The sequence below is a fragment of the Ursus arctos genome, unplaced genomic scaffold (assembly GCF_023065955.2).
Source record: "Ursus arctos isolate Adak ecotype North America unplaced genomic scaffold, UrsArc2.0 scaffold_20, whole genome shotgun sequence".
Lineage (NCBI taxonomy): Eukaryota > Metazoa > Chordata > Mammalia > Carnivora > Ursidae > Ursus > Ursus arctos.
The window spans coordinates 7,488,036-7,505,632 of NW_026622875.1; the positions used below are offsets into that span (position 1 = coordinate 7,488,036).

The 17,597-nt window shown below is 46.0% G+C and overlaps 2 protein-coding genes across 3 annotated transcripts in view; one reads left to right on the forward strand and one right to left on the reverse strand.

Annotated features, from left to right (window-relative positions):
* RSRC1 (arginine and serine rich coiled-coil 1) overlaps positions 1-6,533 on the reverse strand; it is a 414,405-nt gene extending 407,872 nt beyond the window's left edge. Inside the window, exon 1 of the mRNA XM_057315931.1 lies at positions 6,411-6,533. The gene's annotated coding sequence lies outside the window, so the exon portion shown is untranslated. The remainder of the gene's footprint in view (positions 1-6,410) is intronic.
* SHOX2 (SHOX homeobox 2) lies at positions 5,734-16,682 on the forward strand. Of its 2 annotated transcripts, none has more exons than XM_048216199.2 (5): positions 5,734-6,684; positions 9,604-9,812; positions 12,214-12,271; positions 12,587-12,675; positions 14,199-16,682. In XM_048216199.2, exons 1-5 carry the CDS (start codon positions 6,336-6,338, stop codon positions 14,490-14,492), a joined length of 999 nt encoding a protein of 332 aa, XP_048072156.1. In that variant the 5' UTR covers positions 5,734-6,335; the 3' UTR covers positions 14,493-16,682. The 2 variants fall into 2 exon arrangements, with proteins under 2 accessions (XP_048072156.1, XP_026353151.1); XM_026497366.4 differs by having other exon boundaries at positions 5,736-6,684; positions 14,235-16,682.
* Positions 16,683-17,597: the final 915 nt, after the last annotated feature.

Here is a 17,597-nt window from a genome sequence, read left to right on the forward strand (position 1 = left end):
GAGCCCCACAAGCTAACGATTTTTCAATCTACCTGTAAACAGAAAACTCAACTACAGGAACAGAACTCCTACAGCTCTTGGTTTTCTGTCCTCACTCTGCCTTCTAGTATTTCCTGGTTACAGTCTCATGGTTGCAAACTTCCCCCCAATACTCCCACTACAAGTGAAACCAGGACAGTTAATGACTACAGCAGGACATCCACTTACAAAAACATCTCACTGAAAAGTTTAAGTGACTGATTGAAGACATGAGGCCAAGATGTGGTTATTCAAAAGAAAGCTCAAAGGCATACACAAGTAGTTCCATTGTCTAGTTATTAATAAAAGTACATCAAGCAGTTAGCCTTTTTCAGAAAACAGGCAATTACAGAGAACAAAGATTCTTAGAGAACATGACAGTTTATAATTATTTCTCCACTACTCATTCGTTAGTATACCAAACTATACTCTCTCTTATCTCGGACACATGACTTAAACAAGCAAACAAACAAACAAAACAGTCATGTCAATAGGAAATCCACCTCCAAGAGGTAAAGTAAAAATGGGGTTTAATAGCACTTTAGCATAGGAAGAAATCCACAAACAAGTACAAAACCATGCAAAAGCAGTAAAAGAACTGTGGTACAATTCTAATTTAAGATAACAGAGTAAAATTCAAAAGAGATACAGAATTGTCAAAAACACTCCTTTTATCATAACTAAAAATTTGTAGATTAGCATCTCTTTTTTAAAAAAGCATTACCAGTTGTAAGAATTTCTCCCCAATGGTTTGAAAATGAAAGCAGAAAATATATCTATACACCTTCTGTAACAATATCATTACAGAAGTTTGCCAACTCATAACACAACTCTTTGCTAAGACTGGTGGAATTAGTAAGGCCAACAAATAGGTACCAGCTGCCTTTATTTTTATTTTTTTTCTATTTCAAACATTTTTAGCTCTCTTATTGAAGAACATAACAGTAGTAAAGTGTAACCACTTAGCAGGAAATCTCCTCTGCTTATAAAGTGAGTATTTATAGACTCCAAGGCTAGAGGGGATACACAATTTCCCCACAAGGTTGCACCTGTTGTATCTATTCAAATCCTTAAACCTGAGAATTCTGCATATCCCCTTCACTTAGAGCTTTTATGTCTACGTTCAAAGATGACAGCTGGAATACTTTTTTATAACAGCAAAACATATTTGATTTATGTAAACACCTAGCACTAGTTAGTTGAAACTCTAATAGGTTGGTGCTAATTCCGAAAACGCAGTAACAACAAAAAATTTAGGCTTCCAGTGTACATTTAAATATATATAACTCTGAGATAGAAATTATGTTAAGGTTGACCTGAAATCATGAGTTGGCAACAAGTATAAATAGTGCATTATAACCTCTCACCAAAGCAAACAGCGTTCAAGGGTAGCCACGTGCTCTTAAGGTAGCCCATAAGCGTAGTCATATCACCACAAGGCCACAAATTCTGAAGTCAAGGAAATGGAGCGTTTAATGCGAGTGTATTTATATGCTAAGGAAATTAAATCTATCTCACCCAGCACCACCTTTCTCTCAGCAAGAGTGCTAGCCAGGAAGGGGGATAGGGAGTGAAAGAGGAGGTGGATCTCCAGCACTGACGCAGAACGAGTGGGGCAGTGTGCACCAGATTGCAACCTCCCTCTTGCTCCATCCTACCTATAGCTAGTGAAGAAGCACCAACCACATACTGCAAGATGAGCCCAGAAACCCAAACCAGTGATCGAGGACCGGGGACTGGGGATGCAAATGGAGGTGTGGGTTGGGTAGCGGAAGAAGAGCTGGTTAACCCTCCCTCACTACCACCAGACCGAAGGCCTAGCTTGAGGCCTGCGACGCGCACCACCCTACAGCCACCCACCACCCAAAGGCCCGGCTTGGACTTCAAGGGTCAGAAAGCGCGAGGTGCGGGGCGCATGCGTACTACGCCGCTCCGCAAGCCTCGCGGCCGCCACCCACCACCCCTTCCACCCCCACTCCACGCCGCCTTCCAAGCGGACTGCACCAGGCCCCGCGCCGCCTCTCGAGGGAGCAGGGCCTCGGAACCTTGCGCCCATAGGCGCCGCCTCCCGGCCTCCAGTTGTGGGCATCACCTGGGTCGCGGCCTTCGGCCTCACGCCTCCCGTAGACCTGCAAGCGCCACAGACCAAGAAACGTCCCTTCAAATCTGGGCGCCGGGGCCGTCCTCCGAACTTGCTTCAGTTTAAGCTCACCGCCTTCCTGGTTCCAGCGCCAGGCAGAGTCAGCCGAGCTTCCGAGTGCATCGATAGAGGAGGCTAGGCGTTAGAGGAGTGCCGAGGGAGTAGATTGTCACGCCGCCAATTTTTTGTTTGGTGTAGGGTTTGCGTGCTTGCTTGTTTGATTTTCTTGTTCCCAAAAAGCAATAAAGGTGGAGACTGAAAAGTGTTATTGCCTTAGTAATCGTCGCTATCGTCTTCGGTAATCAGTAAACAAATCTGCATCGTAGGAAGTTATGTATGTTTAAGACACCACACGTAGCAAAATTGGTTATCTCACTCTGGGGGAGGAGGAAACTAGCCCAACGATAATAAATTATGGGAGACTGTATAGAGTCGTGTGTGATTAAACTCTAATGATTTATTTGCAAAAATGCATTAAAACCGGTGTTTCTTCTACCCTGAAGGTGAAGGCATTCACAGGTTGGGTGCAAATTAGTTTCCCACATTAAAGTTAACGGATTGGTGGAGGAATGGGAGAAGGCTGCCTGAGGCAGGGAGACGAGATTTCTTCTGAAAGAGAGATTAAATGTATAGGTTTTTTGTTGTTATTTAAACTAATAGAAATTACAGCGATTCGGCATTTTCTGTAACTCATACTACATTATTTATCTGTAAGAAACGGAAAGGCGGTGAATAAACTCTTGGCCTTGGTTTGGGTCGGCTGTGAGAATCAACTCGTTCACAACAACTGACATCCAAGCTGCAGTTTTCCGCTGAAGGTTTGAGAGGGTGAAAATCACCTCCACAAATATATTGTTTATAAATGACTGTACCTTAAATAGTCAGTTTTGAGGGACCGTTTTAAAACTTAACTACTACACTCCCATGTTTATTTTAAATAATTCAGGAGCTGGGGGGCCTCCTGGGGTCCTGGATTTTATTGGGACGCGTGTATCTGTCTGCAGGCTGTCAACTAAACTTTATTCAATGTTTTTTTTACCAAAACTACATTTTTTAATACCCTGTCTAGAGAAAATATTTGTTTCTCTAATGAAACAACATCACTAGAACTTCATGAGCATTTATTAGTGTATGATTTTAAAACCTTGTTGATGTTGTTTTTTAAGTGAACTTCCCTTGGGCCAGTGGGAATCTCTAGTGAGACACTACAGATTTCTCACAGCTACATCTGATATTAACACCACTATTCCTAAATATATACAAAAAGCCAATATGCCAGGAAAATCTATTTGGTGTGAATTACACGATGATTGTGTCTGAGCTTTCCCTGATCACCCTTAAAATGGTCATCTTTCCCTCAGGCTCAGTAGGTGGAATTTAAGAAGTAGCTAGTGCCCTTGCCAGACTTCTTACAGTAGTTATGTTGGAGCTGTTTGTGAATACGTATTTAACACCTCAGTTTCAGAGCTCTTTGAGCACCACATCCATTTAGCTGACCCCATTACTGGTCATTCTGCTAAATAACCTAAAAAATTGATTTTCATAAAGGATTAAAGTTTATGGTTATTCCCCTCTGATAATATCAGAATTGAAGTGATTACAAGTAGTAAACCAAGACTACGTGTAAAATCATGTTTCTAAATTCATGTAACTTTGGGAAATGTATTTGAGTTTCTTTTGTAATGTGATAAAATAGAAGCAAGCACTCATGTAATTCATTAATATCTAAAAGCTATTGCTACCGAAAACTTAAAGATTTTAATTATTTCTCCTAAATACAGCAATAAATGTTTTAAGAACAAAGGATAACTTCAGAAGTCAAAAGAAAAAAATGTAAAGTAACATTTCTGAAAAGTATGATTTTCATTTTCCTTAAATTCACTAAATGTGAACATTTTAATCTGAAGAATAATATAGTATGACAAAGATACATATAGCCTCTATTCTAGAACCACTAATATATTATTATATTTGTTTTCTATCTTTACAAATGATTCAGGTTGCTTTGATGGTAGTACTCAAATTATCTGTTAACTTCATGTTCATGTCTTAACTGATGGGCAGAAGTATACCTATGAAAGTTCTGTAATTGATTTTATTTTTATCGAGAGTATCAGATTCAAGATGAACAAGTTACCTTTAACATCGGAAGAAAACCTGCACTAATATTCATGCTACTTGAAAATGTCTCCCAAACCACTCTTGGAAGAGATGTTATTTGTTTGTAGACTCAAGTAATTATAACTTTCCTATGTAAATATTCTTGTGGGAGATACATACATGGCCACACTGCTCACAGCAAGCTTTGTCCTACACAGTACAAATGACTCAGTAATATAGATGTTCCTTCCATATAACGAACTATTTCGATGAAAATAGTCCAGGAATAGAATTTTAAATTGTGGCTTGGACAGAGAGATTGAGAGAGAGAGAGAGAGAGAGAGAGAGAGAGAGAGAGAGAAAGCTTTCCCCCTGTGACCCTCTTTTTGAATAGTCCATGGTAAGTAAAATTAGATGGGGTGTAAACTTAAGGTGATTTTTTTTCAAACTCAAAGAGGGATAATAATTTGCTTTTCAAAATTAGGAAATCAACTAGAATGTTTCTGAGGATGCTAAAGAAAAGCTCCTGTAGTTAATTGTGGGAGGGGTCCGGGTGTAGGGAGGGAAAAGGGGTCAGGATCCTGAGACCTCAAAGAGGGAACGAAGTCAAACTGTCCTTGACCAGGCACTAAGGAAACACTTTAAAATGGAATCTGTCAGGGAACAGCTGCTCGGGAAATGTGTTAAATAGACTGGCCCATACAAGTTGGGTTTGTCTGTAGAGGTGACGGCTTGGGCTCCAGGGCGCGAGAAGTGGGGTGAATCACAAACTCCCCGGGGCGGGGAGCTTAGTGAAGACCCAGGCTCAGCTCTGGCTGAGAGCCGGGAAGCCCCCTTAAGGAGCCGCGCGGGCCTGGGAAGCTGTAAAGGACCCTGACTCCGAGCAGGTTTGTGAACCCGGGTTGCCGGGCTGTGTGGGTTGTAGGGTGGGGGGAGCGAGGATGTAGGATTGGGACACAAGGTAAGGATACGGAACTGGGGTGCGGGGCGCCAAACGCACGTCAAGGAAGCCTGGCAGCAAGGCGGGGAGGAGCCGTTGCGCTGCACCCTGACGCGGTGCGAGGTTGTGGGGTCGGATGCGGAGTCCGAATACCCGACTGACTCCAGCAGCCGCGCACTTGTCAGTTTCCTCTTGGCCACGCCCCGGCGGAGTAGGTCCAGCTCCCCTGTGTTTAACTGAATTGTGACACCGACGCAAAATCCACGCCTAATTAAATTAATTAGGGATTCTCGTCAATCCTGGATTAATGGCCAAGAGCACAGGCGGCCGAGGCTATCTGAAAACACGGACGGCCTGGGACTGGCCTCCTCTTCCCGCCCCCTCCCGTCCCCTTCTCTGCCCTCCCACTCCAGCTCCAGCCTGCCTGGACTCTAGCCTCAATCAATCTCAATCTCTCTCTCTCTCTCTCTCTCTCTCTCTCTCTCTCCCCCTTTCTCTCTCTCTCTCTCTCTCTCCCCCCTTTCTCTCTCTCTCTCTCCCTCTCCTTCTCCCACTCTTCCTCCCTCCCAACCCCCACTCCTCCACCCCCAAGGTAGTGGTGCGGGTGCTTCCCCAGGAAGGGGCTCCCTCCGAGTCGCGAAGGGGAGGTAATTTACTCAGAACAAGGGGCCGCCTTTGCGAAGTATAAATAGTGAGACTTCAAGCGCAGCATTGCTATCAGATCTGAACTCTCCGCAGGAAGAATTGTCAAAGATCTTAACATTGAACAAGCGCGCTCCGGCAGGGAAGCATCAGTTCCCATTTCCCTCCGGCGGCCCCCGCCCCTTCCCTCTTCCTCCTCCTCCTCCTCCTCTTCCTCCTCCTCCTCCTCCTCCTCCTCTCCTCCTCCTCTTCCTCCTCCTCCTCCTCTCCTCCTCCTCTTCTTACTTCTTTTTCTCCTACTTCTCCTCCTCTTTCTTCTTTCTTCTCTTCTTTTTCTTCTTCTTCTTCTTCCTCCTCCTCCAGCTCCTCCCCCACCCCCTGCCCCATTGATGTGTTATTATTGGGGGGGCTGGAGCAGTAAAAAAAGAAGAAGGAAAAAAAGAGCGGGTCTCGGCTGGGAGAGGTTGAGCGCGGGGCTGACCGGCATCGGCGGCGATGGAAGAACTTACGGCGTTCGTCTCTAAGTCTTTTGACCAGAAAGTGAAGGAGAAGAAGGAGGCGATCACGTACCGAGAGGTGCTGGAGAGCGGGCCGCTGCGCGGGACCAAGGAGCCGACGGGCTGCGCCGAGCCCGGCCGCGACGACCGCAGCAGCCCGGCAGTCCGGGCGGCCGGCGGAGGCGGCGGCGGAGGAGGAGGCGGAGGCGGAGGCGGAGGAGGCGGAGGAGGTGCAGGAGGAGGAGGAGCAGGCGGAGGAGCTGGAGGAGGGCGCTCTCCCGTCCGGGAGCTGGACATGGGCGCCGCTGAGAGAAGCAGGGAGCCGGGCAGCCCGCGGCTCACCGAGGGTAACGGCCTAAACCCCCAGCCGCGATTCCCCTTCCCGCCTTCCTGACTCCTCTCAGGCGGGAGAGGACCCCGAGGCCCAGCGGGGAGAGGGGCGGGACGCGAAGAGGGCCCCTGGACCCCAGCTTTGGAAGCTAGAGTGATGATGGAGGGGTGAGAGTCCGGTGGTGTGCACGGTCGTGGGTGGGGTCCGAGTGTCTGTGAAGACGGGGGGCGTGGGGCTTGCGCGCGCCCTTCCCAGATGCTCCCGCTATTCCCATTCCGCTGTAGCGTATTTCACCAGCCGGAGGATGGGCCGGTAGCCCAGACGGCCAGCGGACGGATGGGGAAGTTCGCTGGGCCCGGCTGCGGCGGGGGTGCTGAAAGCAGCTGGGCCAGGCGACGGGATTATGGTTAGCATCTAGCGCCGAGTTTGCGGGAGCCCCTTTCCTAGGCCTGAGAAAGAAAGAAAAAGAGAGGAAGGAGAGAGAGAGAGGAGAGAGAGATTTCACTCTCGAGTCGCCCCAGGGTTTCCGGCCGCGGCGAAGATCCACTCGAACTCCATGAAGATCCTGGCTTCTCGGATCTTGGAGGTCAAAACTTCTCATTCTCTTTGAGCTATTAAGATTGAACAGGGCCAAGGCAGGCTAGGCTGTTTCTCTCGGGAGACGCGTTAGGCGTCTTTTTTTTCTGGTTGGTTTTTTGATATTTACACAATTCCATTGCTGTTTCGAATCATTTAGTACTCTGGTTTTGTCGAAGGGGGCTGTGAGGAATCCTTTGGTGCCAACAAAGTATTAGGCAATGACTTTATCTAAATGGTGGGGCGTCCTGTACCAATTCAAAAGAGTTCAACAATAAAATTAATTTGGCACTTGGTGCCTGCAGTAACTGGTGTGCTGCCATATTTTTCCAATTAAGAAAATATGTGACATGCGTAGAATCACATATTTAAGCAAGCAATTAAGTTGTTTATAACACGGTCTGTTCCTGTTTAGGCCAATAAATGGAAATTTGGGGGCGAAAGAGATTATATTAAGTCTATTAATCAAGTGGAAATGCGGACATCTTTCTCTTTGAAGCTCCAAAAGTTTGAGAGGCATCCACTGTGGATGACGCGAAATAGACAAAGCCTTCTCAACCCCTTGGTAGAATCTGAAGGGTGTGTTTTCATACTTAAAGATCATTGCAATATCAGTGGAAATATTTTCTTATTAACTTGGCTCCGAATGTTTGCTACAATGTTATCCGCTTCCTCCGTGGTGGAAGGACAAATGTCCATAAAACGAACTCCGAGTACAAGAAATTCGGCCAACACTTAAGATCACCGTCGCTAGAATGCTAGACTGGGCTGGGATCTAGAGGCTCTTCTTCCCCCAGACCAGGCAGCGGGTCCTTCTAAATTTGGACAGTGATGGCACAACTGTCAGGCGGCCCAGTGCAGCCTCCCGGGCTTGAGTCTGAGGTCCAGGCCCTGGGTACACGAGCCCGCCGCATGGCGCAGTTAGGGTCTGAACGCGGGCAGACACAGTCCTGGGATTGTTGATTTCCAAGCTCAGGACAAGTATTAATTTCTCTGCAGGCCGGCTCTTCCGGAAATAATTTTTAGCACCCATGCTGATCGGGATCCTGGGCTAGGAAGAACTGCAAACAGCCTCGACTATCCAAACTCAGCTTTGACACCTTAAAGATCCAAAGCTCCGACTCAGGCGCAGAGGATGAAGGTTCCAGAGGGCAGCTTATGTTGATACGGGCTCCCCGGATCACTGCCCCTTGGCCTAAACATATATTTGTGTGCTGTGTATATATATATATATATATATATATATATCCACCCATATCCCTCCAGTGACTCTGTAAGCTCACATTCGCAGAGCTCCTGTTTTTAAAGGGAGGAGAAGGAAGGACATTAAAGTAGCAACGGATGCGTGCAAACCCAGAGCAGAAAAAAATGCATATTTTATTAAACAACCGAGCTGCTGGATGCATGAAAAGGCTTTGAGCAACCAATAGAAACCAAGGATCACTAATGTTCCGCTTGAACCTGTTGATCTCTGTGGGTTTAAACATTTAGGGTCGAGTCTGCCTTTCCAATGGGGAGGAAGAAGGAGAGAACAGAGGCAGCGGTCTTTTTCGCGCTCCTCCCGAAGCTAGTTTTCCGCCTCTCGCCTTTTGGCCTGGTGTGAGCCGCAAGCCCTTCAGGCAGCCAACATGGCGTGGGCGCCTCTCTTCAGGCGCCCGGTGTCCGGCACGGGGGATAGGGACTGCCTGGCCGCCCGTGGGCCCTCCGCAGGGTTAGGCTCGAGCCCTGGGTCAGCTCCGAAAGCCCGGAGATGCGGCTCCCAGTGCCGCTCAGCACCCGGGTCTTGTTCTGCCGCTGCGACCCTTGGGCCCAATTGTTCCCAAATTAGAGCAGCAAGTTTGAGAGAAACAGAGCCAGCGGCGGCCGGAGCTGGCCCGAGAATGGCCCAGCGCGTAGCCGGTGAGGGGCCAGTGCATGGCCTCGCCGCGCCCTTCTGCCCTGACCGGGTTCTGTGTCTGGCCGGGCGCGGCGCTCTTGATTCTGTGCGTGCGTGGGAGAGGGTGAGTGCGACAGAGGTTGGGTGGAATGGATTTGGTGTTCGCGGGGGAGGGCAGGGGACGGTGGAGTGGACGGTGAGGAGGTGAGTTGAGGCTACAGTTGCGAAGGGGTGAGTGGGTGAATAGCTGGGAGCAGGCGGCCGCCCGGAGTTGATCTTTTGGCGTCTCCAGAATCCTCTTCCTCAGGACAGGGTGAGGGACTGGATAGGAACTCCGGGAGGGGGCAGGATCCTCCATCCTTTTGGAGACAAATCTGGTAACAGGATTTGCTGTGGTGTGTGTGTGTGTGTGTGTGTGTGTGTGTGTGTTTCTGTGTGCGCACGTGGACATACGCGTGGCTCTATTTGTGGTGCCCCCTCCAGTGTCCCCAGAGCTGAAGGATCGCAAAGAGGATGCGAAAGGGATGGAGGACGAAGGCCAGACCAAAATCAAGCAGAGGCGAAGTCGGACCAATTTCACTCTGGAACAACTCAACGAACTGGAGAGGCTTTTTGATGAGACCCACTACCCGGACGCTTTCATGCGCGAGGAACTGAGCCAACGGCTGGGGCTGTCCGAAGCCCGAGTGCAGGTATGCAGCTGTGAGGAGGTCAAGGCAGGGCCTGGGGAGTGGAAGAGGGGCTCTCGTGGGTTTAGAGAGGCAGCTTGGGAGACACACACTGAGGGCTCGGGATCAAGAGTCTGGAGTGAGGTGAGAAGGGAAGGGATATCTTTACTAGGGGTCTTATTTTCCAAAGTAAATCTTAGTCTTGTAGCCTACACCCCACCCCATCCCAACATATGTTCCCGCAGAAGAAAGCTGTGCTGGGCTTGCTCCCAGAGTTTCTATAAACCACCCCCCCCTTGCCTTACGATGCCTTTAATGTGGTTTAATCCTAATGGGTCTACTTTTATAAGCCTTAAAAAAAAATCCCACAGAAAACGTTTTATCTTCTGGATGCCTTAAAAGTTACAACGAATATTTTGTTCGCCTGAGTTGGTTTTCCTTGAGGGCCTGCTCCGGGGTCTAGGGTTGCCAAGCGGATATGCCAATTAGGTTTATAGATGTACAGACTATAAAGAAAATTAGCAACTGTTAAGTGTGGAAATTTACAGTTTGCCCTTAGCAGTCGATCTCAAACTGTGTGTAAAACAGTAGAGAAATAAATGCATTTTGGTCACTCTTTGTTCCCTCGCTTAACATAGGCAGCAAACCTGTACCTACAGAAACTTGATTTTAAAACAACTCACACATCTTAATATTGGCATTCCCAAAGTCCAACACCCAACAAGTGCCATATGTGATGAAGTTAAGATTGGAGCAGGTTTTTGTTTTTTGGTTTTTTTACTGGTTGTGGGGGTGAAAGTAATGGCAATAGGCTTTGGGGGCATTCAAGGTAGAAAATTATATACATACATGCATACATATCCTTCTAGTTTTATGGAGAAAACATTTAAATGTTTCAGATTGTATTTCCGCTCAAATAATAAAATAGGAGAAAATGATGGTCATTATTTTTTTGAACACATGGAGCAGTTTTAGGCCTGAACATCTGCAGCTGTTACAAAGTATCACTGTAACAGATACTCCCGGGGTCTCTGGGCGCGGAGACCACCATCTGCAGCAAACTATGCAATTCTTATGGGGCTTTCCCGCATCTTGTAATAGGATCAGGACAAAAACAGAGCAGTCACGTTGAAGGGGAAAAGTAATAATAGGCTGCCTTGGTCATCACAGCCGTCAATAGAAGGCTCTGCTCTTCCTTTTTAAGCCTCTGCTCCTTTGCTGTGTGTACTGAAATCTCTAGAGGCTCAGCAACCCCTTAAAGACATGATGATAATTATTACAGTTATGAGCATTAGTATCTCAGTTCCAACTCTTCTATGGGAAAAAAGAGGCAGGAAGCCTCAGGCCATGTGAGTTACACAAAGGATGCCACCCTGGCATGAAATCTACCCTTCTATTACACTAAATGGCAGGGGAATTTTTGAAGATTTACATTGACTATGACACTTGCTTTCAAAAACAAGAAAAAGCTCTAAAGCAGTATTTTTCTTTTATAGTTTTTTTTTTCAAAACCTTAATTTGTGAATCAGTCAATATGCTGTATTATTGGAACATAATGCTGTATGATTGGAGTGTAAAAGCAGGCTTTGTATGAATTTTTAAAAATCTGTCATACTGCCTTTAAAAGTTGGCAAGTTTATTTAAGAAGATAATATCTGGGAGAAGACAGCATCCAGGAGTTACTTGATTCATACCTTCCCCTTTTCACAGCATATTGGTGTTTTTTTTTTCTCATAAGAAGTGAACTTTATTGCTGGTCTTTATTTTTTCATACTTCTATTTAAATTTTAGGGTTATTTTCTACTACCCTAACTGTAAGCAGTGGATTTTTTCTATAGAAGCAAATTAGATTATCATGATAATGGCACAATTATTCTGCTGCTGTGTTACACTCTGCTGCACAGAGGAACAGAGAATTTCTAAACTTCTTTGTAGTGAGGCTTTTATGGCACTAATTACCTCTTCCCCCACTCTTATCTCCCCCCCCAAAAAAAAACAGAGTCACTATTTGCTTTGGTGTTTGGTTTTTCTTGAAGATGAAGCTAATTAATATTACAGGCTATTAATGAGCACATTCTTCTCAGGTCTTACTGTGCAAACATCTAAACCCATTATCACTTTAGTATCAGGTATCAGGGAGAGTGTTAGGCCTTGGGGACTCTGTAATGTAGAAAGATGAAACCAGGACTAATAGTAATTTCTCAAGAAACAATTTATCTTGCAAAAGTCTATGAAATCTATTTTTATCATTCATTTATATTATTTGACTTTGGAAATTGAGAGTGTTTTTTATAATTCAAATATTGCTTGTTATATCTCTCAATCCTTACCTAAAACACTATTTTTTTCCATTGTACTCTGATAATTAAAGGAAAATGTTTGAGTTCATAACATCTAGGTTTTATTTTATTTTTCCAATTTGTAGGTTTGGTTTCAAAATCGAAGAGCAAAATGTAGAAAACAAGAAAATCAACTCCATAAAGGTATGCTTCTCAAAGAACATCTGATATTCTAAGTAAAAAGAGAACTGGGCAATATTGTTATACAAAGTCAGAAAGAAACTCTGAAAGATAATCATGATCTCTATTTAAAAATCTGCTCTGAAGGCAGTTAATGAGAGTCCTAAAGTTCGGGAGTACATTACATTTATTTTAATTATGGCAGCTGTTTAGGAAGATAACAGTCCAATTCCTAAGGAATTTGTTCTATCTTGGTATCATTTGGAACCCTGGAAAGCAATGTTGGAAATATTAACCTCACATTATTGTGTGTTGTTTCCCCCCCCCCTTTTTTTACAGGTGTTCTCATAGGGGCTGCCAGCCAGTTTGAAGCTTGTAGAGTTGCACCCTATGTCAACGTAGGTGCTTTAAGGATGCCATTTCAGCAGGCAAGTATGGCCCAGTTTCAACCTGTTTTTAACTGTAAAAAGACCTGATGTTTGCTTGAATTGTTGACTATATCCTCTCTCTGAGTCCCTGTGTTGGTGTCCATGTGGTTAAAGAATAATTTTGAGATGATATAGTGAATTTACTCCCCTTTAAAAACCTATAAAATGTCAAGGGCCTACATGCCTAGTCCTTTCTGTCCTCATGGGAAACCTGCAGAGGCCTGAGGCCAGCAACTGGGCCTTTAAAAATGCACTAAAGATTGCACTTGGGGAGAGGAAGAAAATGCCTTTTGATTAAGATTTTGTCAGATCCAATACAGAGGTTAGTCCTAAGGTGTTTTCTAAGGCAACTTTCTAAATATTTTTCTAGGTATTTCCTACCTCTTAGTCACATTAAATATCTCTGGTGAAAGAAAAGTAAATAAATAAAAGTAGTTCCTACTCAGGCTTGATTTTTTTAAAGCTGTCTCTGCAAACAAAGCTTCATCTCTAGTAAAGAAGGAAGCCTTGGTCTTCCCAGGGATGCCCTGCCTCTGCAATCCCTTTCTTAGGCATAAAGAAACCTTTAAGACTACATTTTAAAAAGGACAGCCTGCAGCAATGATTTAATCCTGGGAAATCCAAGTGCTCTAAATGCCCCTGCTCTCCAAGCCTAAAAGCTCAATCCTTAACCCAACCAGCACCTGACCTTCCCCATCCTCAGCCGGGACCCCTGCTTGGTAAGGCTGTGAAGTCATGAATTAGCTCTCAGTTGGCAGCACCCTGGACTGGGGAGACACCTGGGTGTACCCATGTATTGACGGTTACTGTTAGGGAGATCTTAGCTCTCTTGGCACCACATGACTCTAGCTAACATCCCGATGCTAGGCTTTTGAAGCAAGAAAAAATGATTGGAGAGAGAGTGGGATCTTAAAAGGAGACCCTTACTAATCAGAAAGTGATCTGCAGGCCTGCAGCACCAGCACCACCTGGGAGATGGGGTCTCAATGCAGACCTTCTGAATCAGAATCTGCATTTTTAAGAAGATCTGCTTTATAGCAAGGGTAATTGTTATAGCAGTAAAGGTTAGAAGTAATAACAATTGTGCCAATTGAGATGAAGATGCAATAATTTCCCCAAGTGACATGGAAAAGTTTTATAGTTTGCTTGTCAGTACTTCAGTGCTTTAATGGGTAAGAAGTGTATGATGGCATCAAGAGAGCCTTTCCAAGTTACTTTTGTAATTTTGAAGAGGGCGATGTTTTAACACAATAGCGATGTTGCTCTCTGATGGGCCTAGCTCCCGAGGGGGGCGGCCACATTCCTGCAGACAGGAGCCCCCCCCCCCCAGGGCCCCGGGAGATTACGCGTGCTGAACGAGTTGCAGAGACTCTGGCGCACCGGAGTATCCCTGTGGCGCCCCAGATTCAGTAACAGACTGATAAGGTCAGCCAAACTCCCCTTTCCTGTCCCTAGCCCCAGCCTTCTCCCCTCGCCAAGCTGGACGCCGTTAATGCTCTGTTTCTATTCTGTTGTCACCCTAGGATAGTCATTGCAACGTGACGCCCTTGTCCTTTCAGGTTCAGGCGCAGCTGCAGCTGGACAGCGCCGTGGCGCACGCGCACCACCACCTGCACCCGCACCTGGCCGCGCACGCGCCCTATATGATGTTCCCGGCGCCGCCCTTCGGACTGCCGCTAGCCACGCTTGCCGCGGACTCAGCCTCCGCCGCCTCCGTGGTGGCTGCTGCCGCCGCAGCCAAAACCACCAGCAAGAACTCCAGCATCGCCGATCTCAGACTGAAAGCCAAAAAGCACGCTGCCGCCCTGGGTCTGTGACGCCAACGTCGCGCCTGCAGCGCGGCGCGCTCCCTGCAAACCTCCGTGCCCCGCTGCTTTTCCGTTTAACCCCTCCGGACCTCCGGAACCGACCCTCTTTCCGCCCCGCTGATCGCCCTTTGCCTCCTTCCACATCCCGGACTCGGAGGGCGAGACTCCGCGCGGGACCTTGGATCCCACTAGGCGCACCAGCTCTGTGGCTCCTGACCATTCACCTACACTAGGGCGTAGAACTGGGCTTCGTAGGGGCAAGTTTTCGGGGAGTCTGGAGAGAGACTGAACAAGGGAGCGCTGGGACAGCGGAGTGTGGCTCACGGCAAAGCTGCAACGATGGACTCTTGCATAGAAATAAAAATCCTGTTAATAAAAAATGAGCAAAAAAAAAAAAAAAGTAGAAAAGACAAACCAGAAAGAAAAAGGAGAAAGGGAACTTATTGCTATTTGTCAGAAGTTGAAATCGGAGAAAGAACCAAGGAACAAAAACAAATTTTAAAAACTAAAGTATTTTATACATTTAAAAATATGGAAAAATAACCCGGACGAATCTCCAGAGAATGGGGGGGGGGGGAGTTACCAACTTAAAGTGTATGTTTTTTTTTAATGGGCTAAAAAAAGGCAAAACAGAAGGAAGAGGTATACTTATTTAAAGAATTAAGATTAAAAAAGTGCGCAGCTGGGAAGTTCACAGGTTTTGAAACTGACCTTTTTCTGCGAAGTTCACTTTAATACAAGAAATTTGATAAGAGAGGCGGGCCTCCTTTTACGTTGAATCAGATGCTTTGAGTTAAAAACCACCACGTATGGAAAAGTAAGAAGAGGGAAGACAGTATAAAAACGAAGAGAGGAAAAAAATGGTATTAATACGAAAAATGTTACCACAGACAATGATTTCTCTGAGAAATTATTACGGCAGCACTGTCCAGACTGCTGACAGTAAATTCCGGTTTTGCATGTTACTTGTATTCCATTGATGGTGTCTCCCTGCTCCCTGCTTTATTCACGTGCACTGACTCCATTTTCATCTTCAGTATGAAAAACAATACCAAAAGCATCTGGAAATTGATGTATATCAAATCTATAATTTTTGCCCCGTCTTTGATCCTGTCGGACAAAAGAAAAAGGTCGGAAGGGAAAAAATTTACACTCTGTCCCAAGAAGACGGAGGCGGGCAGAAAATGTGGGGAAAGGAAAAAGAAAAGAAGACCAAATGAAATAATAAAGGTACAGCGCCTCACAGGGCTCCTGGCACATAGTAGGCGCTCAATCAATGTTAGTCCCCTCTCCTCCCTCCTTTCTAGTATTCCCTCCTGCTGATTTCCTGATGTCCTATTTGGAAACTTTGCTTTATTTCCCCCTCTCTATCCTGTCATCACCTTAAATAATACCCAACTAGATACAGGCAGTAGGTTTGTGTAAAATATGTTGATACACACGAACAAAGTTTATTTTGGCTATAATGTGTGAACTGATGGTTGACTTTCAACATTTGCATTTTATCTCACAAAGGTGTATATTCAAGTAATTTTTTTCTTTCAATTCATGTAACTATTTAAACTGGGGTACCCTGGACTAAGCAATCTGTATCCCAATCACTAGAAAGCCTCCTTATTTGTTTTTTTTTTTTCTAATTTACAAGAAAGAGGAAAAGCTCTTTTAACTGAACTTTGGTATGCGGTTGAGCTTTGTAACTATTTGTTCTCCATGAAAACAAAGTTATTTATATTTGCCATATTTTTTCTAGTGTATTAAGTTATTTTAAACAGAAGAAGATGCTGTTATTTCATGATGTGTTGTTGGTACAAAATGTTTCCATTTCACCTCTGTTAAACCTTTTAAATAAGTGCCAAGTTATTAATTGAAGACACTTTGCGATCAACTGAATGAAAATAGTATTGTTTCATTTGATGGGGTTCGCGTCATCTTTGTTCCTGTTACTATTAAACTATCCGGGATAGTCTTTCCTTCCTCCTTTTTGATTAATGTGTATCTGTCTCTCAAATACATCAACTTAGAAAAGCGCTTGCCTCTGCTTCTACGTGCAGCTATTAAGGGGCCGTGAGAATGGTGGTTCTGTAGCTCTCGATTCGCTGAGCGCAACCCCTACCCCCTTTTTGTCCACCCTGCATAGAAACCGGATTGATTTTACACCAAATCAATAAAGGAACAGATAATATGTAAAATAATATAAAATTGACTCCCCAAGACAAACTCTCATCCTTCATTTTGCTGTATTTTCACCCTTGAAGTTTTTCGGGGAACAGTTTGGGGAGAAAGGCAAACGGGATCATACGGTGCGAAATCTACCTGGGTTAATTGTGGCATAACGGGCACTCGACCCCAGGTCGACGACCCTCCCCAAGCAAGTGATGAAGGTTTGGGAATGATTAAAAGCCGCGGAGGGGAACGGGCGAATCCCCCACCTCCCCACTCCACTTTAGCGCTTTGGCCCAAGCAGATTTTTCGTTGGTTCAATCTAGGAAAAGGTAGAAGCAAGGGCCCTGTTTAGGAAAAGCTGGGTCCTAGCTGTCCTTAGAATACCGAGGATCCCCTTCCTCCCTCCTGCATCCCCCTACCCCCTTCTCCCGGAGAGATCTCCCTAGGAAAACCCGAAAGCGCAGCCTGTTTAGGGGTGGGTAGAGACTGCGAAGGTGCGGCCCCGGCCAGGCCAGGGACAAGACCTTCCCTTCCCGCGTGGGCTCTGGGGATGGGGGACATCGTCCGCGAAGATCAAGGGTGTCTCGAGTGTCCCTTGGGGCCCCCTTTGGGCCGGAGGACATATAGTGGACACCCCCCCCCCCTTCGACAAAGCCCCGCGTCTTCCAGTAGTACTCCCGTAGTCCCCACCGGCCTCTCCCGGGTTGAGCTCGCACACTCAAAGCTGTTCGTAGACGTGGGTGATACCTTTATATTTATCTTTTTAGCTTTCGAAGACCACTGGACAGGACTGGGGCCGTATTCAGCGCCCAGGCCTTGCAAGTCTCCTAGTTGACAAGTTGACAGGTCTCTTAGCTGTCCTTAGTTTTCCTAATAAATATCTGGCTAGGGGCGGGGTGCACCTTGAAGCGGGCGCGCCGAGCCGCCCGCCTTGGCTGGGTGGCCTCCAGC

What these genes read in the sequence shown, in the direction of transcription:
- SHOX2 (XM_048216199.2), top strand. Translation starts at nt 6,336, where the DNA reads ATGGAAGAACTTACGGCGTTCGTCTCTAAGTCTTTTGACCAGAAAGTG. An exon ending in AGAAAATCAACTCCATAAAG is followed by an intron (nt 12,272 to 12,586) that starts GTATGCTTCTCA and finishes CTTTTTTTACAG; the next exon opens with GTGTTCTCATAGGGGCTGCC. An exon ending in TAAGGATGCCATTTCAGCAG is followed by an intron (nt 12,676 to 14,198) that starts GCAAGTATGGCC and finishes TTGTCACCCTAG; the next exon opens with GATAGTCATTGCAACGTGAC.